Source organism: Phoxinus phoxinus (assembly GCF_949152265.1).
Source record: "Phoxinus phoxinus genome assembly, chromosome: 4".
Lineage (NCBI taxonomy): Eukaryota > Metazoa > Chordata > Actinopteri > Cypriniformes > Leuciscidae > Phoxinus > Phoxinus phoxinus.
The window spans coordinates 25,705,008-25,732,045 of record NC_136879.1 but is presented as its reverse complement, the minus strand read 5'-3'; the positions used below and the strand labels follow the sequence as shown (position 1 = coordinate 25,732,045).

Genomic DNA, 27,038 nt, shown 5'->3' with positions numbered 1-27,038 from the left:
ACATTCATTTAGAATAGTTTTTTCTCTCTCTTTTTTCACCTTTTCTAGTGCAAAAATAACAATTTGCATATTTTATTTCCGTATAGTTGTAAAGGTGAGTAGGAGGAGCGGGTGAACTGCTCGATGGGCGTGGCTTCCTCTCACCTGTGTCAGGTGACAGTTCAATTTGCTTACAACTCAAAAGACTGGTGACTGTGTTAAGTGACCTGCAACAGAGTTTCTCTTTATCGCACAACATAACTTAGCGTTGTTTCTTATTTGATGTGTGTTAGTAAAGCATACCTGGCATTTCAAAGCTGATGAGAAGTATTTTCTCCCTGCGGATAAAAACTTTTGCTCACGTATATGATTGCTGAAACCCCGAGGGATTCCCTGAAGGAAAAAGCTGGAAGCTGGAGTGACAGGTTTACACGTAAGTATTAAAAGGAATTAAATACAATTCCGCCCATTTTTATTGCCTTTTTAGGCCCGTTGTTTTTTAATCGCTTACAAACATGACATTGTTCACGTGCTTCACCGCGTTTGTGCATTTAGCACGTGCATTTAATCATTTAATTTTTATGGGTAGATTTTCGACGAAAATCATATTTATCACTAATCGAATTCTCTTTAAGTATTATTTGTTCTAGTATGTAAACACAGGGACAAACTTTTTGGGACCTGTACCAGATGGTAATTGCACGTGACAGTTTGCAAAAGGCGTGTTTAAGTGCTTTGGCTCTGTACAAGACATTGTTTTCAAAGTATTTAAATGTTTTTCTGTTGTTGTGGAATGGTATGCATGACTCACCAGTTGGGTGACAACACCGGTTACAAGACTACTGCCGAATGTGATAGCTTCTCCATGCCCATTGATTATTCCCGCAATGGCATCTGATGCCTCTTGCAGTTTAAACTGGGCCTGTATTCAGGGTCAGAGGTCTTTTGTTGTTTATCTAATTAGTTTTAATGGGCTTAAATAACATTTTCAGTCATAGAGCCTCTACAACCTGCTTTAAGACATAAGGCCTACTATTAGTCAAGATTGGACACACCACTCATTCTTTTTTATTTCCACATTAGAAGTGATTAGCAAGTCAGTAAAACTATAATATCTCAAATGGAAGTATGGGAATTTCACAGTAGGCTAAGCTGTTTTTCAGTGGCTGCTGTTTGTCTACATTACAGCTCTATGCATTTTATTAACCATCTTCACAATGTACTACCCCTGGATGATTTTTGTGCACTAATGAATGAGTTTTCATGTATGTACTTGATGTATAAATAGAATAAGTGTTTTAATATAAATATTTTAAAACATTTAATTTTCATTTAAAAACGAATAAAATAAAATCAGGGATTTGATTTAAAATTTTAACCTCCAGATGTCATATCTTTCTCCATATGTTTCTATCATTAATATCACAGATCTCTCCATTGTGGTTGCCAACTTGCCATCATTAGCATAAGAATGTAGTTTACAGTGTCCTCTGTGATGGGAAAAACTGAACACTGGCTACTACTAGCCTACATCATGATGAGAATATGAAAAGTGTTAAATAATTAATGTTCAGACAGTTGATTGTGAAACTAACAACTACATATGAGCTTGTTCTGCCTTTTCATCCATCTGAGTGGACTGCATGGCTTGAAAAACTTGAATTGGTGTTTTATTTTCTAGACATCTTACTCTTATCTCAATCTGCCCGGGGCCATCCAGTGAGCCCTTTAGAAACAATTATCTGATTTGCCGTCAATATACCCTCTAATTTGATGTTTACTATTACTGTAGTTCATTATTCAAATGTAGACCTAAACCCAATGATTTGATTATGAGGCCCAGCAAAACAGGGTTTAAGCAGTGTCAGGAAAAAGTGCTGTGAGCACAGAGAATGAAGTTCTCCTTCTCCTGTCCTCTTCTTTGGTTATACTGTTCTGGCTTCCTGCTATAGAAAGACCCCAGAAGTGGGATTATTTGAAGATTGTTGGTTAAAAGAAATGTATGTTGGTTTAAAAGGGCAAAAGAGAGCTTTCTGCTTTGTCTTTTACTTTCTAAATATCCCCTCCCAGACCCATTATGGTTCAGGACAGGGTATAGATGCATTCAACAAAACACACTTCTTTGCCAGAATGACACCATGCTGAGTTTAATGATGAATGGCGTCATGCATCGGTAGTAATTGGCCATTCAGTCTAATGCTGCTACTGGCTTTCATTGTTAGACTTTTTTTTTTTTTTAAGAGCTTTCTCCTCCCTGTTGCTACTGGCCAGTTTCGTTGCTGAAACTGCAGATGCCCCCTGAGCAGAGCTTTGTTTGATAACCAGGAATCAGATTTCACCAACACTTGTGAAGGATGAATGACAGTTTTGTATTCTGGCATGCACATATAATGAAAGCAGAAAGGGACGAAGGTGATCTGTGTTTGGTTCAGCTTTTACTTTATACATAGCTTTGGATTTACTTAATATATAAAAATGTTTTATTTAAGTTTGTGTATGATAGTGAGTGCTTATTGTAAAATATATCATTATATATATATATATATATATATATATACACATAATATATGTGATACACATGAAATATATATCATGATAATGATATATATATACACACACGCATATATATAATATTCTCTTTAAATTGATTAGAAAGGCACGTTATTTCTTTCTCCTGAGAGAATGACCTTGCTTCAGGCATGGCAAACAGACATTCTGCTGTGTAAAACTCTCTGTCTGTCCTTGAATGAATCCTCAATTGTCAGGTGAATGAGTCTGTGTTATTCTCCCTGAGCACAACACCTGTCAGGCGTCTGCTAGCTGGGGAATCACAGCTGAGAGGGCAATCATTTCAATGACGCGATCAAATTCATCTTCTTAACATGAGTCCCTTTCGAGAAACTTGCCTGTGGCTAATATGTGCTGCAATTAATGGATGATGTCCTCATTATAGCTTTGATGTTGTCACAAAGCAGCAGATCTTCTTTGTCATCTGTTGTTTTTGGAATTATGTTGTCTTAAGCATGGGAAATGGAGGCAACTCCAGGAGGATGCTGTCTGAGAACTCTCACCAGATTGCGAGTGCTGTAAATGGGATTAGAAGAAGCCTGGATTGGATTTGAAGGCTGATCTAGCTACTTTAATCACAAATTAACAATTTCTCAGAGAGCATTCTACTCTTATTAAGAGAATGAAGGGCACGGTCGGACTTGAATTGAGACACGATAATGAACTGTAGTTCACAGGCGAGTTTGCTGTACCGATGCTCTTTTGCCCTCTACACAGCTTGGCCTCTGAGGGGCCCAAGGAGAGGAGGGGGGCCTGGTTCATCTCTTGCTTTGTGTGTGTGTAGTGGATCAGATCAGGTGTCTTGGCACTGGCCTCTTCTCCCTATCCGGGTGCTGAGAAAGGCCTGTTTGTTTGCGATTTGGGCCTGTGGCACCAAAGAGACAATGAGTGCAGTCTCTGCAGTCTCTGTGAGGACGGGGAGGGAGAACAGAGGGTTCGAGCTCAAGCGGTGCAGAGCACCAGGGTCCTTATCTCCTCCGTCTTCACGAGCACCTATTACCGGAAACACAGATGTCCCTCAGACCGCCTCCATGGGACGGTACAGACGGGAGTGGGTGGAACGCTGTCACCTCAGTGGAAGTGTGTGCACACGTTTTCGATTAAAAATAACATTTCTGAACGGGTTGGCTCAATCAAGCATAACTATTTTAGATTGTCGTAATTTTGTGACTCCCACTGAGCAAATGGTGTTAAAATTGTGCAGGGTTGAGGTGTTCATCAGGTTAAACCACTGGTTTTGCTTGAAGATTTTACATTGGACATCAAGTGGTGGCCCAACACGGTTCCAGGTGTCTGTAAAACCTAACTTAAACATACGAGTGTATATAAGCTCAATATGCAAAATTATTAACCTGACAGAAGCTGAATAGTAATTAAATTTTTCCAAATTTTGCAAGTACAAAAAAGGCAGTTATTTTTATTGGTTATCATTTATTTAAATTATTTTATAAATGTAGTCTTTGATAGTCAAAATGACATTTAAACTTTTTTTTTCCCCTTTTGAAAAGAAATTCTTAATGCCTTGAAATAGCTTGAATGTAACTACACCTATGCTTCATTTAGTATACGCTGACCCATGAATATGCTAATTACCCCCCCTCCACTCAATTGCACAAACTACCTGATCCCCTCTGTCAACTGTTTTAAACTCTACACGATGGCAAATGGAAATATTGGTTTAATTCAGACATATGTTTGAACCAGAAATGATACAGGGTTGTCTACAAGTTGATGTATCAGAATGGTAATGCATTTTATGTTTTGCTTTCTTCGTCAGACACATAACGGTAAATAATATGATCAGCCTTGACTACGTTATCAAACAGCTAATAATGTGTTGCTTATGTTACATGTTCTCGTTGGCTATCTCAGAGTCAGACAGCTGCTGCCTTAAAATCGGCCTCCTTAGAAACTCTGTGAACATCGTAGAAAGTCAACGGAGAAAGACATATAGTTGATCATAACACCGTAATATACATCATATGCATAATTCACCTGCTATATGTAGCTGTTTTTCCTGTCCTTTCTTAAAGGTGGTCTTTTGCTCATTGTGTTAAAATGCCCACAGAGCATGATGGGAATTTTAGGTCATTATAATTACCGCCCGCACGTTGACGGGATTGTTTACATGGTTTCAAAACACATTTTTGAGACTTTGGTTGGTTCGAAAACTTAAGCAGCTAATTTGTTGCCTCGCTGCCCAATGAGGCAATGACTTTGCAGGCAGCGTTTACACACAAAGGTACCACACAAAACTTCTGAGGCAGTGTAACGGTTTAATGTTCTACAGTAAAATAGAGAGAGCTTGGAGGATAACTAGAGCATATTTAATTACTACAATAGTAATTTCTCACTAGAAATGACATCAAAAGTTATTAGCATAGGTTAAAAAGTACTTTAACACTCAAACTGACCACCAACCGCGACTTTCAGACACCATTGTTACTATTTAGCTCAGCTTTCATCGAATGGAAAGCACAGAATTGTGGGATATCAAATGCAGAGAAGGATACATCTATGCTGCCTTCACTTCCTGTCTCCTGTAAAACCTTCATCTGATTGACTTGTGAAGCTAACAATTGATACAGATGCGCCCTAATGCCTTCCTACATTGGAATGCAGCCTCCGAAGGGAGTATTTTTAAGATTTCGGACGCAGCCTATCTTCGGTACACTAAATACTCAGCTATGGTGTTGACTGAATTTGCGCATGATTTGTCTCAAAGCATATTAAAAACATCACATAGACATATAAACAACATTAAAGACTTGATTTTCACCACTTTTTTTTCACCAATTTGCTTTTAGCATTGTAATTTTACTCTCCTTTTTGGGTCACCAGTTTAGATCTACTGATATTAATTAGATTGAACATTGTTATCTTTTATATCCTTCCTTGCTGTATGTTGTGGTCTTAGTCCATAATTGTTATTGTTGGAAAGTTAGTTTACATCTAGAATGTTGGTCCATGAGTCTAATTAGTATTTAGCTTTTCAGTGATGTGATTGATTAGAGTCATTAGACGTGCTGTTAAACCCACCTTTTTGTCCTCCACCTCAAATTAATCAATAGAATGTGGGCAGAAATTGTCGGTTATACTTTTTGCTTGGCGGCGTGTGGGATGAGATGCAGTCCGAGCCCTGAGCTTGGCAAGAGATTGGTGTTTACTGCTTCGAATGAAAACAGCAACAGTCTGAGCTTTTTAAAATGTTATGACCTTTCCCATGCTTATCATAAGCCAAGGGAAGTAATTGTCATTGGCCACCGAAAGGGTAACTTTACCTCAGTTTGCCGTGAGGTTTATTCGGCGACAAGAAAGAAAAACGATGTTCTCTCCAGAGCGACATTCATGTTCTGTGAGGGTGTTTTGTGTCTGTAGAGAAGGTGTCATGTGATCTGGAAAACAGGACTATAAAACCTGAATAAGGAGCCAGAGAGTGATTTTGAACGCCATTGATGTATTGAATGCATCATTACTTTTCATTTGCTTCCACATGCAGACTCATCCTGCATCACCTTTCGCCTAAATGTAAGGGCTTTTTGTCCTCCGTCACACTCGCAGACAGCAGTTTGCGTGTTTATTCAACTCCAGCTCATTCAAATGCGGGCTGTGTTATGGAAAGATCCCCAGATGCACCTGCCTCGTCTGTTTCTAGCCAAACCACCGGCACGAGCTGAATGGGATGACTAAGCATCTGTAATCCGGCCTGTCATTTACATCTTTGGGTGTCTCATGCTGCTTTGATCCTGCTATCTTATATTAATTTACCATGATCCTTGTCCATGACTTTCTTGCAGGATTACATGTATATGATTACTATGGTCAAGCTGTCCGTGACTGGATTGGATATCAAAATGATGACGTTTATTTTGCATTTACACCTGTGAGAACTTGCTATACCCCTATTCCACGTCGTAGGCTTGTATGACAATCTCCCTGGTTTGGTTTGTGTGTTGGAGCATTATGATATGTAACTTAAGCTGGGCTGAGATGTACTATAGGCCTACGGGGTGAAAATCCGCATGAAATCCGATTCTTAACGTCCCATTAACAGTCATTGTGTCATTGCACGCCTGTTGGGTGTCACACGTACACGCCTGTTCCTCAAGACACAAGCTCACAGATGAGATGGGATATGGCCTGCAGCCTGCTATAAGTTTGTTCACTTCTGAAAAGGTTAGGAACAGAGTATGGATTGCAGTCGTGTTTGCACTCCATTACTCCTCAGGCGAGAGCAGCATTCTCTGCAGGTTGAGAAAAGCAATAATAGTGACTTCGATTTTCAACCTGACTGCCTTGAGACTCAGTCCAGTGCCTTAATGCCCTCCACTGGGGCAAACTCACAGCAGACCTTGAGAAAGGACCATTATTTCGGCTGAGCCTGAAGTCAGTGTGTACCTACAGTGGAGTCGGCCGAGGCGGACGGCAAGGTTGCTGGTAAATTATGCCCATCTAACTTTGAGTTATTAGCTGGTTGGGCTTGAAGTTTTGAAAGAACTCTTCTCCCCAAGTGCTCTCGCAAGGCAAGTCCTTCATAAATACTGATGCAGACCACTTATGAGACTGACGTAGGCTATTAAGCTATTCTTGAACATAAAAAAAAAAAAGTGTTTTCATGAGGTCAGCCCAAGGTAGTTTTTGGGACCATCACTCTTGATTGACAGCAGCCATGGCCTGGCATAGCTGACCTTGTTCTGCCAGCCACATTATGCAGGTATTAGAGTGAGGAAAATCTATTTGGTGCTTTTTTTTCCTTTTCTGCCAGGGCTGTGGCGGCAGCGCCGTAACTCCTTTGGGTAATGGGCATAAAACTGATTTATGATTTTTGATGGCTGAAATGATACCCTAGAGCACAGGAGACTTTCCTCTGTGTCTGAAAGTTTTAATTTGTTTATGCAGATAAACCACAGCTTTTCTAACCAGATTCAGTGAACGTGAAATTCTTCTTAGATGAGAGATTTAAAAAGAAAACTATGCAATGGTGGATATTTAGCACTTTTCATTTTTGTTTGTCAACTTTACAATTCACAATAAGGTTTTTATTAGTTAACTTTAGTTAAAGGGCACCTATTATGACATTTAAAATGTTCCTAATGTTGTTTAGGGAGTCCCCAACAACAGTTTTACGTGCATGCAATGTCAAAAAACACTTTTGTTTTCGTATAATATGCATTTATTTTTACCTGATTTGCTCACCGACTCCCAAATGATTCGTTCAACGACTCATTTTTCCAAACCCCTCCTTTGCGCGACGCTAATCTGCGATTGGTCAGATGACCCAGCAGTGTTTACAGAGATAATACTTATTGTTTAACACAGAGTACAATGATGCTTTTATCAATTAAATCGTGTTATAATAATGATTATAGTCCACTGCTTTATAGTTTGTAGTAAAAAACTAAAAATAAGATAAAGAATTTAATGTTATGTTTGCGAGCATAGCCCAGAGTTCATATTGTAAAAGCACAATCAGTCTTTGTTTGCATTAGCCCGATGCATAAACAAAACGTTTTTACAAAAATAAAAAATGCAGTTACGTTACTACGAGGTATTACTCTATTCTTTAAGACAACTCCGAAAACAACGACAAACACTTCACATATCTCAATACAATTGTCATTGAAGACCTAGAAGCTAAACGGTGCTTACACAACAAACAAAATAATAATTAAGCATGCTACATAAACCATAAAAGCAACAATTATTAATAACACTTACAGGTTGTGATACGGAGGAGGAAGCTGATGCAAATACACTTAGAAATGAACCTTCCTTCAATATCAGCCGGCTCGCGAATCCAAGTTTGATTGCATTTAAAAAGCAATCGTCTTCAAAATGGCGCGAACAAAGCACAAGGCTCGGAATACTTCTGTGGTATAGTTGTATATATGAATTGTAGCCACTTAGTCTTCAAATGCTCCTCCTTGGGCAGATGAAAAAAGTTGGCTTTTGAGTCGCACTTCAGAACACAGCGTCTCGTCGCCATGATATTTTCCCTGGCCTTGGAGCGCAATAAGTGGGCGTATCGTATTCAAATAACTTGACAAGTTGACGTCATCTAGTCAGAGAAAAAGCTTCGGTCTTCTAACGATTCATAAAAATGACTCAGAGTCAACTCTTACTTTTGAAAGACAATAACTTTATATACGGTGCACTTTCATATTTCAAACTTTGCAGGATGTTTTTGTTCACTTAGATCTATGTTACACACTACATGAAAGGTAAATTTCGAAATTCCATAATAGGTGCCCTTTAATATGAACTTACAATGAGCAATACTTCTACAGCATTTGCTAATACATTATTAAAATCAGTTGTTTGTTAACATTAGTTAATGAACAAACAATGAATGACCGTATTATTTACTAACATTAACAAAGATTAATAAGTACCGTAACACATGCATTTCTCATTGTTAGTTCATGTTAATACATTTAACTAATATTAACAAATGAGACCTTATTTTAAAGTGTTACCTTTTATTCGTCATATATATGATAATGTTTTTATTTATTTAATGATTTTATTGTATCTTTTTTATGAATGTATTTTCGAAATTTTCATGTTAATTGATTGATTATTAAACGCTATGAGTTGTCTGTCAAACTTTAAACCTGTCTCTCCAACTCAACTAGCTGATATAATCTCTACTGTGAAGTGTTCTGGTTCTAAGTTAGATATTATCCCGGCTTGTCTTTTTAAGGATGTTTATTTCTACCATTAGTCATATGGTAACCGCTATCATAAACAGCTCTTTAGCCAAAGGTGTCGTTCCAGCTAGTTTTAAACATGCAGTTGTGCAACCTTTGTTGAGAACCTTAACTTGATCCAGAAATGTGCAGTAACTATCGACCGATCTCTAAACTGCCTTTTATCTCTAAGCTTTTAGAGAAAGTTGTTTTCTCACAGCTCCAGTTTTATTTTAATTCTTTTAATATTTTGGACATGTTCCAATCTGGCTTTAGATGATTACATAGCACTGAGTCAGCTCTGTTGATGGTTACAAATGATATCTTGCTTGCTCTAGATTCAGGCTCTTGTGTTGTGCTGGTTTTGTTAGACCTGAGCGCTGCATTTGATACCATTGACCACAACATTCTTCTTGAACGGCTAGAATATATGGTAGGTGTCAAGGGCACTGTATTACAATGGTTTGCTTCGTACCTCGAAAATAGGACTTTTTCTGTAAATGTAGGAAATTGTTCCTCGTCATCTGCGCCTGTTTTATTTGGTGTGCCCCAGGGATCTATTTTGGGACCTTTATTGTTTTCCCTTTATATGCTCCCCTTGGCCCTCATTTTTCAGAAGTACAACATTTCATATCACTGTTATGCAGATGATTCTCAGCTTTACCTTCCAGTAAGGCTTGACACTACTGCTTCATTTGATGTGTTATTGGAATGTGTAGATGATATCAAGATCAAGAAGTGGATGACAAATCATTTTCTGCAGCTAAATTAAGATAAAACGGAGGTTTTAATTTTGGGTTGTCCGGCAGATTCCTCTCCTGCTCTGAAAATGTATGCAAACAAATCAAAAACCTTGGAGTGATCTTTGACTCTTCACTATTTTTTGATAAACAAATTAGTGCTGTTATTAGAGGAAGCTTTTTCCCTTTAAGATCTATTGCAAAGTTGAAGAACTTTCTTTCAAGCAAAGATTTAGAAGTTGCAATTCATGCATTTGTAACATCACGATTAGACTATTGCAACTCTCTTTATTGTGGTCTTCCTCAATCTACACTATCTCGATTACAAATTGTTCAAAATGCAGCTGCAAGACTTTTGACTGGGTCTACTAAGAGGGATCATATTTCTCCTGTTTTGGAATCCCTTCACTGGCTTGCCATTAAGTTTAGAGTTGATTTTAAGATCCTTATGTTTGTTTGCAAGGTACTTGTAAGGTACAATGTTTGTTGTGCACCAAGGTATATTTGTGATCGTATTGTGCCATACTGTCCTGCTAGGGCACTTAGATCTTTAAATCACTTGCTTTTAAATGTCACAATGTTGCTCCAAATTAAAGAGGGTGATCGGGCCTTTTCTGTGGCTGGGTCCAAGCTTTGGAATGCTCTCCCTTATCAAGTGAGATCTGCTACTTCATTGGACATTTTTAAATCTACTCTGAAAACATTTTTTTTATTCTTTAGCTTTTGGAAACTTGTAATTTTTTATATTTTTTTATAGTGTAGTGTGTAGTCCTGCTATGCACTTTGGATCAATTTGTATTGTGTTAAATGTGCTTTATAAATAAAGGTTGTTGTTGTTGTTGTCTTTCGACTCTGCATAGCATGAAACAAGCTAATGACGTATAATGTCTGCGTGAGCAGGGCTTTGGACCGAAAGCAATGATTGGAACATTTTCATGGTCCTACGCCTTCCACAGACTATATTTATATATATACAGACAATATATAAAGGAAAATTTGAACCCGCAGAAACAAAAAAATCATTCGGGAACAATTCACCTACCCTACCTTTGTGTTGCATAGAAATGAATTCATCCCACAATGCATTAACATCCTCATAAGGAAGACTAGATACTGTAATTGAAAGACCTTAGTTTTGACAACAGGGTCACACTATGTCTGTGTATCATGCTGTGTTTGATCCTAATGAACCCTTGTGTTGTTGTAAACAGGTGGCGCTTGGTGATGCCAGGATGTTAGAAGAGACGTCACTCAAAGTCAGTCACCATGGAAACATTAGAGTAGGCCCCAGAGGAAGTGATGAAGACAGAGGAGAGATGCAAACATGTGTTGATACGAACCACCAAAGTGGTCTCTACCTACAGTCCTCTGAGACCTGCGGTCCCACGAGAAGCTTTCAACTACATGATGATTTGAATGAGTTCTCTAATGAGTGGTGGTCCATTGGAGACGTGAGCCAAGATGTTTCCTTCTCTCTTGAGGGCTGCGTCAAGTGAGTAGGCATTCATGTGTATTGGAAACCTGTCTGTATAACTGATCTGTACAGACTGTCCTATCTAATTGTTTATCATTGGTTCATCAGGCTGGAGAGGAGGTGGATGCTGTGGTATGAATTCAAGAAAGAACTATCCTGCTTGGACGACTGGCTTCGATCAGCTGAGAAAATAGCAGCGTCCCCGAACTCCAGCCATGTGCTGTATGTTACAGCAAAAGAGGAGTTACAAAAATATGAGGTAATGAGACATTGGGTCTAATTTCAGTGATGTTTGATGCTTAATTTTAGGGTCAATGACAGTGTGTGTAAAGAAGACTGTAAAGAAAAGGAATAATAACATGTATTCATGGTGAATGGAAAATCTTAAAATGTATTAATTTTTATTTTTATTAACTTTTTATTCATTTCAAATTCAAAACCACATACATACACCACAGACACAAACAAAAAAGTACACTTTCACTTTCCCTTACATTACCTACTACACGTATCCTAAAATAACATGCATATACATTCCAAACACTCTTACCCACTCCTAACCCGATAGGACCCTGTACACAAAGGAGAAGAAAAGAAAGAAAATGCTGAGGCCTAAAAACACAGTAGAGCTAAAACCACAAGTCTGACCATTTTCTAGTTTAAATCTGAGGGTGAAAACTCTTAAATGGATTTGGTAAACAACAACAAAGATTTACACTTAATCTCTTAGCTGCTGTGTTATTGTATAAGATGAGTGCAAGGCCATCTCAGATTAGTCATTACAGGTGTCTGTTGCTGAGTGGATACCGGCCAGTGTTTTGACGCTTTCTACAATGGAAGTGTAATCAACGACACAGACACACTTACACGCGCACCGACAGCGCATTTACTCAGACTGCCTTGAAGCCCGGGACTTGTGCCAGTGAAGATAAATGACACCAAATGGCCATCAAACTCCTTGGCTCTCCTCCTAAGCACCATTGCGCCTCCCTCTGTCTTAAACCCTCGCACAAATTTCTTAAAATAACCTGCTTTAGTTAATCAGAGAACTGGTGGGATTTATTTTTTTACCTTCCGGTGGTTAATTTTACACTTTAGAGGGGGTTACCTCCTAGTTAATGGCATGATGTCTTCAGTAACCCAAGACCGACTGTTTTTGTATCTCTTTCCAGAACCTGCGTGCTGAGGCCAGGATGCGTTTAACCCAGCTGGACGGCATGACTCAGAAGAGTCGAACTCTGGTCGGCCTGTTTAGAGGTACTATGGGCGCGCGGCTTGTAGAAATGACGAAGGACTGCGGCCGGCGCTGGGATCAGCTCAGTAACACAGTAGAGACTGTGTGCCGCAGGTTAAAGGTATATAAAGACCCTCAAACTTCTCAAAGGTGACATCTTTTAAAGCAAGCTCACTGTAAAAACAATATGACATTCATGGTAAATAAAATGGCAGCTGTGGTGCCAGAACTTTACCGCAAAAAAAGGTAGCAACATTTTAGTTGCTACCTGCATATTTCACTGACATAATGTAAATATAACAACTTACTGAAGTACTAAAGTCTGTTTTGTACCTTTATAATACAGTGACAACCATCAAAAACACAGGTGATAGAGTATAATAAAATTATAATATTTTACAGTTTACACATTTTTAGGTTCTCAATACATTTATTGGGGCTGAAAAACGTTAAAAGCACACGATTTTGAAAGGCGTTTTAGTTGCTACTTTCTACTCGCGTAAGTCTCTCTTGCCCCTTTCCTTCCCTCATTTTAATCCCATTAACTCTTTATCCATACAGCCCTCTGCTCTGCCTGCGTTCAGCTTACATAATTCTGTCCTTTCAGCCGCAGTGACCCCTGCGCACTGTAGGTCTATGCTCGGCTGCACTGCATATGCCCCCCTTTACTGTGGGCTTTACAGTGTCTGTTTTGTTTATGCCATTTCCGCTCCCTGTCTGCCGCTTTGACGTCCTTGTTATAATTTTGGTGTGTCTTCCTGTCAGTCTCTGTCTGTGCTAAAAACAGCATCAGGGTGTAGACGGTCAGACAGAATGATGCTCGCTCTGTCTGTCTGTGTGTGTGTGCGCAACAGCATTTGGTCTGCCAGCGGGAGGATTTTGAGAGGCAGAGGGAAGAGATGGCAGTGTGGCTGGCTGATATGGACCTCAGGCTGACTGAAGTGGAGCACTTCTCAGGCAAAGACACCTGCTCGAAGATGCACCAGCTTCAGGTACTCTCAGGAAACATGGATCCATGGATCGGTCCATGCAGAGAGAAATCGGATCTCTGTTTGTTTGTTTGCCGTCTGGGTAGTGTGGTTTGTGTGTTACAACAAGTGCGGATCTTTAACACCTAATTTACAGGTTCAAATCCCTGAAAGGCATTTCTGAGCTTTATTAACCAGTAGGTCACTGAGAGTATGAGAAACAAGAGACCTATTGCAAAAATCCTCAAGAGTTTATTTAAATAAATTAATCCTTTTTATTCTTAAATGAGGAGGGGGGGATTAATACAAAATGAATACATTTTAAATGATCTTAAAAGTTACAATTAATATTTCTCTGCAAGGTGCTCTTATTTTCATTTTTTTTAATAAGTCCAGACATTTTATGTTTTTTAAAGAAATAAAAAATAAATAATCATAATAGTTGATGATGATGATAAAAATGATATATAGTCCATCATGATCATCATCATCATAATAGTGATAACAATAATAGTGATGATGTTGATGATGATAATATAATAGTGATGATTATGATCATCATCATCATAATAATAGTGATAACTATGATAGTAACAGTGATAATAATGATTATAGTCAATAATGATCATAAGTGAGTATTATTAGTAGTATTGCGGTTGTTGTATTAATATGTAAATAATGTTTAAATTAAATACAAATAAACATACTATAGTTAATTTATGAAGAGTAATTATTTCAGTTTTTTTTTTATTCTTGCATATTTATTTTTTATTCCTCAGTACTAAGAAAATAGCATTGCTGTTATAAATTGAGCATAAACATGCTTAATTGTTATTGAGATTTTTGCTTTTGGAAATTTGAATGATTCTAAACGGGCTTAATTTTCTTTCCATTCAAAATGAGTTATTCTATTTTGGGGTTTATCTATAGAACTTGCTATCAAGGAAAGATGTTGTATGTGTATGATTATTAAACGTGTTTGTGTATATCTGTCTCTCAGGGGTTTCAAGAGGCGGTTGGAGAGAGTGCAGGTAAACTGAACGATTTACTCCAGCATGGAGAAGAGCTGATCCAAAGGAGCGAGCCGGCGGACGCCCAGGCCATCGAGGGCCAGCTGCAGGAACTCCTGCTCCACTGTACTCGTGTCTTTCAGGGCCTGGGCGGCCTGCACACACGCCTGCTCAGCATGAGACTGGTATATATCCACGCTGCATGTGCACAAATGAGATTAAACTTTCTTGACACCTGGAATTAACTAAGATAAATCCTGAAACTCTTCTCACAGTCTCTTTTGAACTTGTAATTCAATTGCTCCATTTATATTGGTCTGAATCAAGGTGTGTATAATCATTTCAACTCATTTGCCACCCTGAATATTGGCCAACCAAGCAGCTGACTGATGATATATCTATGGTAGCTTTTAGCTAATGTTTTTGGTCAATCCTCCATAGATCAGTATTGTCACACACCATATGCACAATTGACTATGAAATCTTAAAAAGTCCCTTCTCTCCCCTGATAGCTTTTTATATATATTATATATGATAATTTAATTTGTGCCATCTCAAGTTCACTGTTGCTCAAAGCATGGCTGTTGCATATTTCCAAAAATTGTCCCAAGGGAAAACTACTCAAGCATCCAACTTCATACGTTCTGGCAGGGGAGTGATGAATACACCCCCTGAATAGCCTGAATTGTTGTCTTGTAGCCAAGCAGCCACTGTACAATACATGTACTGTCCATTTGAACAAGTTCCTTGTGTGAGCCTTTGTCTCTTTAGGTCCAAGTGGATCACGTTAAGACATGCTAAAAATCTAGCGTTCTTTATGCTGTTGTCAGATATAGGATGTTTATAGAAAAATCCCACACCAGACATCTCATGATGAATTGCCACAGTATATTTTCCATAGCTCTGAAAAAGCGCACAATGTCTATAATATGTAGGCACGCACCCCCCCCCCCTCACCCCAGTTCAGAATGTTCTAAGAACTTTCAGAATGTTTGTTGTCACACAATTTGTATTGCATAAATAATTGTGTGATAGATGTAATATAATTAACTGCAAAATTATTTAATGTGCAAGTTTTCACTTTTATTTAGCAAGGATGCATTACATTGATTTTATTCATCGAAGAATCCTGAAAATTATGCATCACAACTGTTTTAAACATTGATAATAAGAAATATATATTGAGCACCAAACCATCATACTAGAATGATTTCTGAGGGATCATGTGACACTGAAGATGAGTAAGTGTTTTAAAAGGTTTAATTGTGTTATCCCAGGTTTTTGAAGAGGACTGGGCTCTGTGTGCCCCTGACTCTGGCTGTCCCTCTGAGAGTATGCTGGAGGAGGAGTGTTTTTTAGAGCGCACCATGGCGCCTCAGTCTCAGGCCTGCCTTCCTCAATCCAGTCAAGATCACCAGGTTCTGGAGTGGGACCCTTCGGTGGACATTGGTCGGTCAATCTCCCGGGATGACACCGACTCGTCCTCCTTCAGTGCTGCTGCAGGTAGGGATTGCCCCTGTAATACAATCCAATCTTCATATCCATTACCTGCAAATAAGGCCATGGCGATCTAGTGGTCTGCTACCTGACCCGAGCCAAATGTTCTCGGGCACGGGGCGGGTCCGGGCTTCAATTTAAAGCCTGTGCAGATGTGTATGGCAATCATAAAACTTTAGGTGGTGATTAATTGACATGCAAATAATTGTGATTAGCTTTCCGTTTTTGTTTAATTAATTTACTGTGTAAGTTTGATACACATACCTTTAAGTTGTTGTTTATTCACATTACACTTGACATCATACATTGAAATGTACGGTAGTGTTATTGTAGTTTTATTTATATACTATGATATTTTTTATTAATATTTTGAATTGGCTTTTGTAATTTCAGTTTTTTATTTTAATTTTGCTATGTGGTTTTGTCCTTTTTTATTATTATTTTTATATGCACATTTCTATATAGCTTTAATTATTTAAGTTTTAGTTGTAGTAGTTTAGTGTGTAAATAAAAAATAATAATAATTTAAATGGTGGATTGGCAACTAAATTTTTTTTTCATATTTGTTACTGAAAACTCTTTTTAATAGTTTTAGTTATAACACTGATGTACAGTATTGTTTTCTCTAAAGCTCTGTAAAAATATTGCACAGGGCAGTAATTGTTTAATATATAAATACAATTTTGATATTTCCATTGGTCTATATAAATTTCAACCAACCTAAATATTATTTTGTTGTAATTTGAATATTATTGTTGTTGACTATTTTTGTTGCTCTCTGTTGTGTATGTATTATTGGCGTCTGTTGTTGCTGTTGATGTTATAAATATTAGCATATTATGCAATAATAATACTATATTTCTGCCTTAAATAGATCACGTTCCACACAACATTTCTAAGTGCTTGTTAAAATAAAATGAAACTGGAGCACTCTGCATTCACGATATAAATTAACACTGTTTATACGTCCGCGTGCATGTGGTGTAAAACAACCGCAGGTGCTCCAGAGATGTTTATGCTTCACATGTGAATTACAATCAGGTGATTATGTAATAATCATGATGACTCCAAATGAGGACTGGAGTGTTTAATCCTTTCCGTAGCGCTTTACACTTTGAGAATGCTACACATTTCTATCAGCTTATCACTTTAAAACAGAATTTAACTTTGACCTATCAGGAACATTTTCTTCCATCCTTTCAGGTGTGTCTTGCTCAGATGAACCAGCCAAATATCCTCTGAGGAGGAGAGTCTACAAGAGTCCTGTGGACTCGCATCCAGTAAGTCCATCTGACAGCTCCAACTTCGTTCTATAATTATTTCCATTACACTATACATTTAAACATGGACTGCTGATCCATTGTGTATTTGCATACATTTTCTATCTAGAAACTAAATGTAATTGAAATGCAAATTAGGGGATTTTTTTTTTTTTTTTTTTTTTTTTTGCAAAGCCATTTTTGGCCTCCAACTAAAATGATCACATGGTGGTTGGTGTCTTTGTATGCATGCATGGACATAAGCACACGTGTGCTTGCACGTTGTAGCATGCAGGGGTATGTAACATGTAAATAGATTGTTACAGGTCTGAGTTAGATGGTATGTTTTTACTTATTGTGCTGACTTTAGAACACTTTAAGCCACCCTATTAAACTGCATTTAAGTACATTACTTTCAATATAAATGCATCTTAATGTATAGAAGCCAACCTTGATGGTAAAAATGGCTGTGAATAACATGCATCTGTGTATATCTTTAATGTAGGTGAATACTGAATGTGTTTTTCAGGGCGTTGAGAAGAGCTTAGAGCGTGCGGCACCACCCCAGATGCCAGTGCCAGGTAAAGCCGTGGCTCCTGATTGGTCAGTGTCTGGTGCCATCCACTGAAGGCAGTGTCCCTCTCACCGCTTAATCACTTGATAATCATGGAAGAGCTGCTCTCAATTTGGCTTGTTTTCTAATATCCTTGAAAAATAGCCACCTAAAAACCTAATTTATAAGGTTCATGATGGGCAAAGATCTCAACTTTTGAGCCTCTGTATTGTGATTTGGCCCATTGTATCATAATCTATTCAGCAATAATCTATGCTAGTTAAATTTGGTGCTTATATTCCAGGGATTAGACATTTTTATGGTAAATGTCTTGTCTAATCTGCAGTCAACCTCTGGAATCTTTTACATCATAGTCATGATTTGTTTATGCTTTGCTAACATGTTTTGCATGTTTGTTTTTGATAGTCATCCGAGACGGCAAGCCTCACTACGCCAGACAGTTTAAGACTTCCACACCTGAAACTAGGTCTCCTGAGCCTGTGACCTTTGACCCTGACCGCATCAGCGCTTGGCTGGGCCAGACGAATCAACTTTGTTCTAAAGCCGTCCAGACGGAGCATGTTTCACAGGTATGCTTTTGCTTGCTATGGATCAATGAAACCTGAAAGAACTATCACGGTTTCCACAAAAACATTCAAATATCTTTTGAATGGATGTGTATGCATATGTTTAAGCCTCTCTGTGAGTAATGCTGCTCATTACACTGTCTGTCAAAAATGGTTTAATGGCTCTCGTAGATTGCATCAACAAATTCAATAATATTGACATCAATCAAACTAATGCCAAAAGCAAAGTCACTGTTAATACCAGTGGTATATCAGTGTCACTTATTTAGAGGCAATAAATGGCCAGCTGCTGCTGCTGCTCATGTGTTTTATAATGAATTGCAGCTCATAAAATCAGTCTTTGGCCTTTAAATATATTTAGTTGTCATTTATACAGCCATTAACTTTAAATAATTATATAAAATCATTGAACTTTTCATCAATGGTAGGACAGACTCACTAAGTGATGGGTGTTGAATATGAATGTTACACATCACCCAAGTTGTAGCTATTGATGTTTAATAGGTAAATAATCCTATATTAATTAATATCCAGTGGGGTCCAAAAGTCTGAGACTGCAATAAAAAAAAAGTCGTCTTTTTTTCTTTTTTTTTTACCGGAAACTGATAATGTTTTGTTTTTTTTGAATGGATAAAAAATTATAAATGGTATTAAATCACAAAATTGCACGAGTGGACTTCTGAGACCCCACTGTATGTTCATTCTACACTGCATGGCTCAGCATTCCTTACTTTGTTCTGGATTTGATGTCTGCTTCATTAGTTTACATATTTAGTGCTGCAGTCATAAATGCAGAATGGATGCTCGGTGAATGGAGACTTTTTTGCCAAATCTCATTAAGACAAGACACAACAGTCACAGGCTGTGCACATTATAACAGTCTCGACTCTGTAATAGTCATCATGCTGCTTTTCCACCTCACAATGACTTGCTGAAGATCTGTTTACTGCCTGAATGTGCTCTTCATATTAGGGCTGCACCATATTGTTTTAGCATCGATTTCGCAAAGTGTGCATCCGCAGTAGTCACATTGCTGGATCGAAATGCATTTAATTCACGGATTAATTGCAAAGTTTAACCATCATACTGCGAAAGTTCATTATTTGCATGTTTAAGGTTAACATCCAAGCGATTTTAAACAATTCTAGCGCAAGACGTGAAAGAACTAAATTTGAAACTCTTGCGCTGTTTTCTGTGCGCACGCACACAGAGCAGGACAGACGGTATACTTGAACACAGAATTATGCTCTCTTCCCCGTCTATTTGTATTTTGTTGTGTTGGAAAAGGTGTTAGTGAGACCAGTAGGAGGCGCTCACCCTGTGGTCTGTGTGGGTCCTTACACCCCAGTATAGTGACGGGATATTATACTGTCAAAGAGCACCGTCCTTCGGATGAGACGTTAAAACCGAGGTCCTGACTCTCTGTGGTCATTAAAAATCCCAGGATGTCATTCAAAAAAGAGTAGTGGTGTAACCCCGGCATCCTGGCCAAATTTGCCCCTTGGCCTCTGTCCATCATGGCCTCCTAATCATCCCCATATACTGATTGGCTACATCACGGTCTCCTCTCCACCAGTAAGCTGGTGTGTGGTGAGCGTTCTGGCGCAATATGGCTGCCGTCGCATCATCCAAGTGGATGCTGCACATTGGTCATGGTTGAGGTTCACCTTCCATGTAAAGCACTTTGAGTACCCAGAAAAGCGCTATATAAATGTAACACATTATTATAATTTGTTACATAAATTATATGTAAATTATTATATATTGTATTGTATACAATTGTTATTAATTTATTTATCTATGCTTGTAATTTTTTTATTTTCTATGGAGATTCACTCCCCTTCAAAATCGTTCTAGAATGACTAATGATTTTCTTTCCAAATAGAGCTATTCTAGTCATCTAGTGAAATTGTTTATCACAAAATATATATATATATATATATATATAGCAGAAAAGCAAAATATCGTAATGTCAGTAAAAAACTGTTCCAATATTGCGCAGGCCTAGTTCATATCTTTAATCACAAATCCATAATATTTATCAATCTTTCTGTGGGAGAAAAAAGCCTATTTTAGGGGCATCGTAAAAAATAAATGTATACAAGGAATATATGAGGCACACATTATTCAGCCGTGCTGCTAATTAATCCATCTCGAATGAATCTGTACCATCTCGACTTAAGCTCAATGCTTCCTTTAGAGAGGGAAGGGGGGAAGTTGGTTTCTGGGAAAGAGAATCCTCTGCACTGATGCAAAGGCCGATTTGCCTGCCGAAGCCTTGGAAAAACCTTGATGAGAGAGAGGGGCCATTTCCATTTCAAAGAGCCTCTTGTAATTTCTCAGTGCTCATGGCTAATTGGCAGCTTTACAGGGAAGGGGAAAAAGACCAGCCGCTCTAACTGGCTCTTTAATGGCAGCCGTAATTGTGGGCACAAACATAGTGGGGAACTGGCACTGCTAAAGGGCCAAGAGCGCCTGTGTAATGTGTCACACGAAAAGGTAGAGGCAGCGTATCTGTTGGTCCCATTAACGGACTCAAAGAATGAGAGCAAATGAGAAAAACAAGAGGGCACAAAAAGACAGAGCCGCCTTGAACCTTTTTAGTTAATGGAGCCCGTCTCTTTCGATTTACAAGCGCCTTTTGTAGCATAGCGAAGCTGTCACATGTAGTGAGAACTGTGCTGTCCGCTCTTTGGCAATCAAAAGTGTTTGTTGCTTCTGTGAATCTTTATAGCCTCGCTCCAGTTTTTCATCTCTGCCTTCCGGAAAGGAGGAGGAGGGAGTTGAGTATCAGGAGAACGTGCTCCCCCAGAGACCGTCCCCGTCATGTGACCTCCAGCATCACTATTACCAATGTCACGAAGACCCACAGGTATATCTCTCTCGTGCAGACACTTACGCCCCAAACACCCTCACACAGTAGCTTCTAATGTGTTACAAACTGCATAACTACTTTTGTGGTCACCTAGGGTTTGTGAATTAAAGCCAGGCCTGTTAATGTGTAGCAAATGTGGCGCCTTGCATGATTTTTATGATGTGATTTACACCTCGACACACCCCACACATAATTGCACTTGTAATGTGTGCCAGTGCCAAAGAGCTGGTAAACAATAGAGTCCCTGAAGGGCTTTGTTAATCTCAAGCTATTATCGTCTTGTCCCTTTCTGTCACTAGAGGCAGCAGCAGAGACTTTCTTTCCCCGACTCATTGGAGGACAACACCTGTACAAAGTCGAGTCGGTGAGAAACTGTTTGATTTGATATGGTTGGCACTAATTATGTATTTTGTTGTGATAAACTGCACCCTGAATTTTTTCTCTCTCTCTCTCTGAACAGCTGGAAAAATAGGTATCAGAAATGCACTAGCATTCAAAAGTTTAAAATACTGTACTTTTGTTCAACAAGTATGCATTATATTAATCAAAAGTGACAAAAGACATTTTATAATGTTACAAAAGATTTCTATTTTAAATAAATGCGGTTATTTAGAATTTTCTACTCAAAGAATCATGAAAACAATGGATCACGTTTCCACAAAAACAAAAAATATTAAGCAGCACAACGTTTATAACGTGGATATTAAAAACTAAATGTTTCTTGTGCACCAAATCAGCATATTAGAATGATTTCTGAAGAATCATGTGACACTGAAGACTAGTAATGATGCTGAAAATTCTGCTTTATTTAAATGTATAAAGAACAGTTTTTTAAAAATATCTATATTTCACATTATTACTGTATTACACATTTTTGTTTAAATAAATGCAGCCTTGTTGACCATAAGAGATTCTTTCAAAACATTGAAAACCCCCAAACTTTTGAATGATAGTGAATTTGCCTGTCTGTATATTCAGGATGTAAATCTAAAGGGATTTCATTTCACTCAAATGAAAACGGTCATAATTTAAGCCCAATTTATACTTCTGCGTCGAACTCACGCCGTAGGCTGAGTATCAGCCTTTACTCTTTCTAAATTCTAAAATTGTCTTTCTAAACCTGGACTAAGATATTTTGGGGGAAAAGTCTTATCAAAGTCGTTGTGGTCCAACATAATTAGATACCCAATATTCTTAGTTAACCATTTGGGCAGTGTCCAAAAAAAGGCATGTTTAAGGTCTATTTGACCGCAAAAATGCAATGAGAATCATTTGACAGATTGAAGTCATATGCTTCCCTGACCAGTGAGGCCAATCTTGTCAGAGAAATCAATTTAAATGCACTTAAACATTAACCAACATTTAAACATATGTGTCCTAGCTTCAAGTCATTTTTTACATGAATCGTTGAAACATTTTAGAATTGTTAAATGAAGGCTGTCCTTCAAGAAATTCTTCCGTGAGCAGTATTCGCACATATTAAAGCAATTTTACGTCACCAATGCATACCAAGCTTAAATTAAAATAGATTTATGCTCCTGGTGGGTCTTTATCTTGCTCCAGTCCTAATTAAACACCTGAACCAGCTAATCAGTCTTTTGAGTTGCTAGAAACTTCCAGGCACAAGTGTTGGGGCAGGTTGGGCTCCTCTTGGGAAATTGGCCCTCCATGAAGCAGGATTGGGCACAGCTGATTTATGCCAACTATCACCATAAGCGGAGACCTGTAGGCAGTCTCTTTCTTCTATTAATGCTGAAAAATTGCTTTTTATCATATACTTTTCTGTTTCCAGTGGCCCGATTAAACCGAAGACCTCTACTAGCAGCCTATGGCAAAGAGGCCCCTGGCAGTTGTGGCCCCTGGGGTTTTTTGTCATCCTATTTGCCCTCCTGCTTGCTGTGATCATCTGGTACCTCATTTCAGTCCACGATACCTCATGTCATCGGTCCAATACCCTGACCCACTCATTCCACCTGGCCCTACATTATAAAGGACCCCCTCCCACCTGAGGACGCAAGCTGCTATTATTACAGTAACGACAAAGAGGTTAATAAGCACATTTGGGATTGTTTTCAGGGTTTCCCTTAAATATTGTTGTTTTTTTCTTCCCAGAATGAAAGCATGTGTAACGTGAAAATGGAATGAGTCTGAAAGTTTTGCTATATGTTTGGCTGCATGGCCAGCGTCACATTGGTCATGGATTATACAAGACCATCTTTAGGCACTGTCCACATGCTTTAAATATGGTTGGACTCCAGGCCATCCAAGCCTGTGAGTGCAAACCCATGTAACAAGTGCACTTAATTCTGCTCTGACACTAATTTTCTCACAATGTCAAAGTGAATAGTATAAAATTGAAATGATTTGACAGCTCTGGAAGCATCACTATTTAAAACTGCCTTGTTTACTTTTTTTTCTTTTCTTTTTTTACTGACAGATTAAGCATTTATTGGCCAACCATTATTTATAGGTTTGTTAGAGGCAGATTATGACGTGTGTGTGTGTGTGTGAGAGAGAGCATTTGCTTCAAGAATTTTTGTTTAAAAAAATTGCTGAAAATGTAGTTGTAGACAATTTTGTAAAGAGAGAGTATGAAATTGAACACCATATTTGATCAAGAACCACTATATTGTAATATTGTATGTATTATTGTATGCTGTAATCACTGTAGTATTTTTTAAAATGGGCATTCTTCACTGTATTTAATATATTGCATCAGTCCAATGAAGAAGACTCAACCAGGCTTTAAAGCAAATCACTTTTGCACTGTTATCCATTTTTTATGACTTGTAAAATAAAAGAGATGAGCGAAAACAAGTGGTTGGCTGTGAATGGTGACACTGGAATGAGTGTGGAGTGATACGCCGTGTGATTCTCATTGGGGAGAAGCAGTCAGTGCCTTTCTGTGTATCTGGCTTGGTGGACTTGCTGAAAGAAGGTTTTGTGCTGCTGCCAGGGAAGAACACTCAAAAAGATTATGAAAGAATGTTTCAAATTCAATTAGCACACAAATGATCTTAGTTGGAAACGTCTGCAGATGGCCTTTCAACCTCATCTCTCTCCGTTCAGAGCTCTTGGGAGTTCTGTAGTCAACACTGCAGAAAAAAAAACAAGTGTTCTGTGCATGCAAGCAAGCCTGTCTTTTGTTTGATGATGAGTTTATTTACTTGGCAGGAGCAAAAGCGGAGTCTCAAATTGAACCATATACCTCTGCAAGCTTAGAGCCCATAAACCCCAAGCAAATAAATTCTAGTATCCACCTGAGGACGGCATGAACAAACAGGGAGGAGTTCTCTAGCAATAAAACCTATAGAGGAAATAGCCTTTTCTGAACTCTGCCGAAGCATTGAAGGTCAGTGCTGCTGTTACAACATTGGTAATTGCTGAAATAAAGAGTGTTTGGATTGGGTGGAAAAGGGATTATGCGGTAATAGTTCCTATGAAAGATGGCAGAGGAGATGGCTTTTTAATAAAAAAAATGTATCTGGGCTGCCTAACTTGCATGATTCTTTTTTATTTTATTTTTTTTATGAATGTAAATGCATTTTAATTTTGGCTCTTAACTCCCCACCAGTATCCGTTATATGTGGTATTACAAATTGACAGGGCAGATGTGTATCAGAAAATTAAAAAAATGTGAGTTGGGACAACCTGACTCTGATTAGGCAGCATCACTAACTCAGTTTTGCACTGGTTACTCTGAATTAATATGATGCCACTGACCACAACAGGCCTTGCCTGTGTCAGGGGAATTGCCACGCTTGAGAACAGAGAGAGCATTTTGTTTTTGCACCATTCAGCTGAAATGTGGCCGAACTAATCCTGAAGCCCAGCCATTTGAATTCCTGTGTATTTCAGAATGTTAGTAACACAACACCAATAACCATTATAACGCTGTAAACACCACAACATGTACCTGACAAAAGTTTGGAAATGTATATATTCTATTCAAGTTTATTTGTATAGCGCTTTTCACAATACATATTGTTTCAAAGCAGCTTTACAGAAAATGCATTTAAAAAATGTACAAACAAAAATACAGTTAGTTAATCATAAATTTAGGGCATAACATATCGGCGGCGTTGGGTCGTCTCTTCACAGGCGTCGAGTCGTCTCATCACAGGCGTTGGGTCAATTACAAAGTATTGTTACTGACTTATAAAGCCCTAAATGGTTTAGGATATATATATATATATAATAATAAAAAAATCACTTTGTGCACTTATGTGTTCTTACAGTGTACTTGCCTAGAAGTACTAGGTAATATAAGGTAACTATGTGGGGTATAGGTTCAGGGTTGGTGTACCTAGTTATTACAAAGTACATAACCTGTACGGTCACTGTGATTTTGCCAAGTACATGTTCCTGGATCAACATATTTTGTTGATCCTGGAATAATATTCTTGTCCCAAAATGTAGTCCTTACCCTATCCCTACCCCTAAACTTAACCCTACCCATAACTTTTCCCTAAAATCAGAGGGAAATGATATTGATGTTGAAGCACCTCACCCTGGTTTTAAGCCTGAACTTGAAATAAACTGTAAACTTGTCCCTCAAATCTGATTGGTTGATTGGAAAGTTGTTCCAGGATCAACAAAGATGTTGATCCAGGAACATGTGGTACTTGGTGAAATCAAATTCACCTAGTAGGTCCATGGGGAGCAGGACTGTAAATTAAGTGCTACCCAATTGAAAGAAGTCTCTTATATTCACAAAGGCTGCATTTAAGTAAATATGGTAATATTGTGAAATAATATTACAAATTAAAAGAACTGTTTTATATTTCATAGTGTAATGTATTCCTGTGAAGTCAAAGCTGAATTTTCAGCATCATTACTCCAGCGTCACATGCTCCTTCAGAAAAAGCCGATTATAAATATTAAAATATATACATTTATTTTCTTAACTGATAAATTAAATCTTTGTTTTTAATTTTCTCAATGCAATATTTTGGTCACTGGTCATCCTTACTAAATATGCATTTTCTTACAGTATACATTTAGAAATGCCACTGCCAAGTTTTTTTTTTCCATCGAAATGTCCAGTTTATTGTATGAATAATCTCATACAGAAAACATCTGTGTGGCTCATTTGTTCATTGCATGACTCGTTGGTTATTCCCGATGTGAGATTCAGACATCAGAACTATGTCTGCCACACATTTCATGCCTCGCTTAATGGGCAGAAGTTTCAATCCCACCTTGCACCAAAGCTTTTTTTGATCAATACTAAAAGAAGCATTTCACAATTATGATCTGTTGGTTTCAAATACCATTTCTGTGTCCTGCCAACACATATGGGCAAACTTAATGCGATAGCATAGAGCTAATCGACAGGATAGGGCACCATTGGCTGGGACCTTGGCTCCCACCACCACCACCCCCCCTCCCGCACAGCAACACCAGTGATTGAGATCGACAGGCTGTCTGCTAATAAAGAGATTACATGGAAATCCCTCTGAAGCCAACACTTCAGGACAGCGCTCGTTTGGATATCTAGAACAGCTGCACCTCAAATATTGTCCACGCGTGAAGTTAACGTTACGTTTAGGCCGTAAGGGACACATTACCCAATCAGCACTATACTATAAAAGGTCACTGAATA

General features: G+C 38.3%; 1 protein-coding gene across 1 annotated transcript; it reads left to right on the top strand.

Annotated features, from left to right (window-relative positions):
• LOC306996779 (nesprin-2) lies at positions 1–24,928 on the top strand. The gene is made up of 13 exons (XM_079609657.1): positions 1–412; positions 11,188–11,468; positions 11,559–11,709; positions 12,623–12,805; positions 13,539–13,676; positions 14,653–14,847; positions 15,940–16,165; positions 17,363–17,439; positions 17,948–17,999; positions 18,398–18,561; positions 21,293–21,430; positions 21,733–21,797; positions 23,226–24,928. The coding sequence occupies exons 2-13, from the start codon at positions 11,209–11,211 to the stop codon at positions 23,440–23,442; spliced, it is 1,866 nt and encodes a 621-aa protein (XP_079465783.1). The 5' UTR covers positions 1–412; positions 11,188–11,208; the 3' UTR covers positions 23,443–24,928.
• Positions 24,929–27,038: the final 2,110 nt, after the last annotated feature.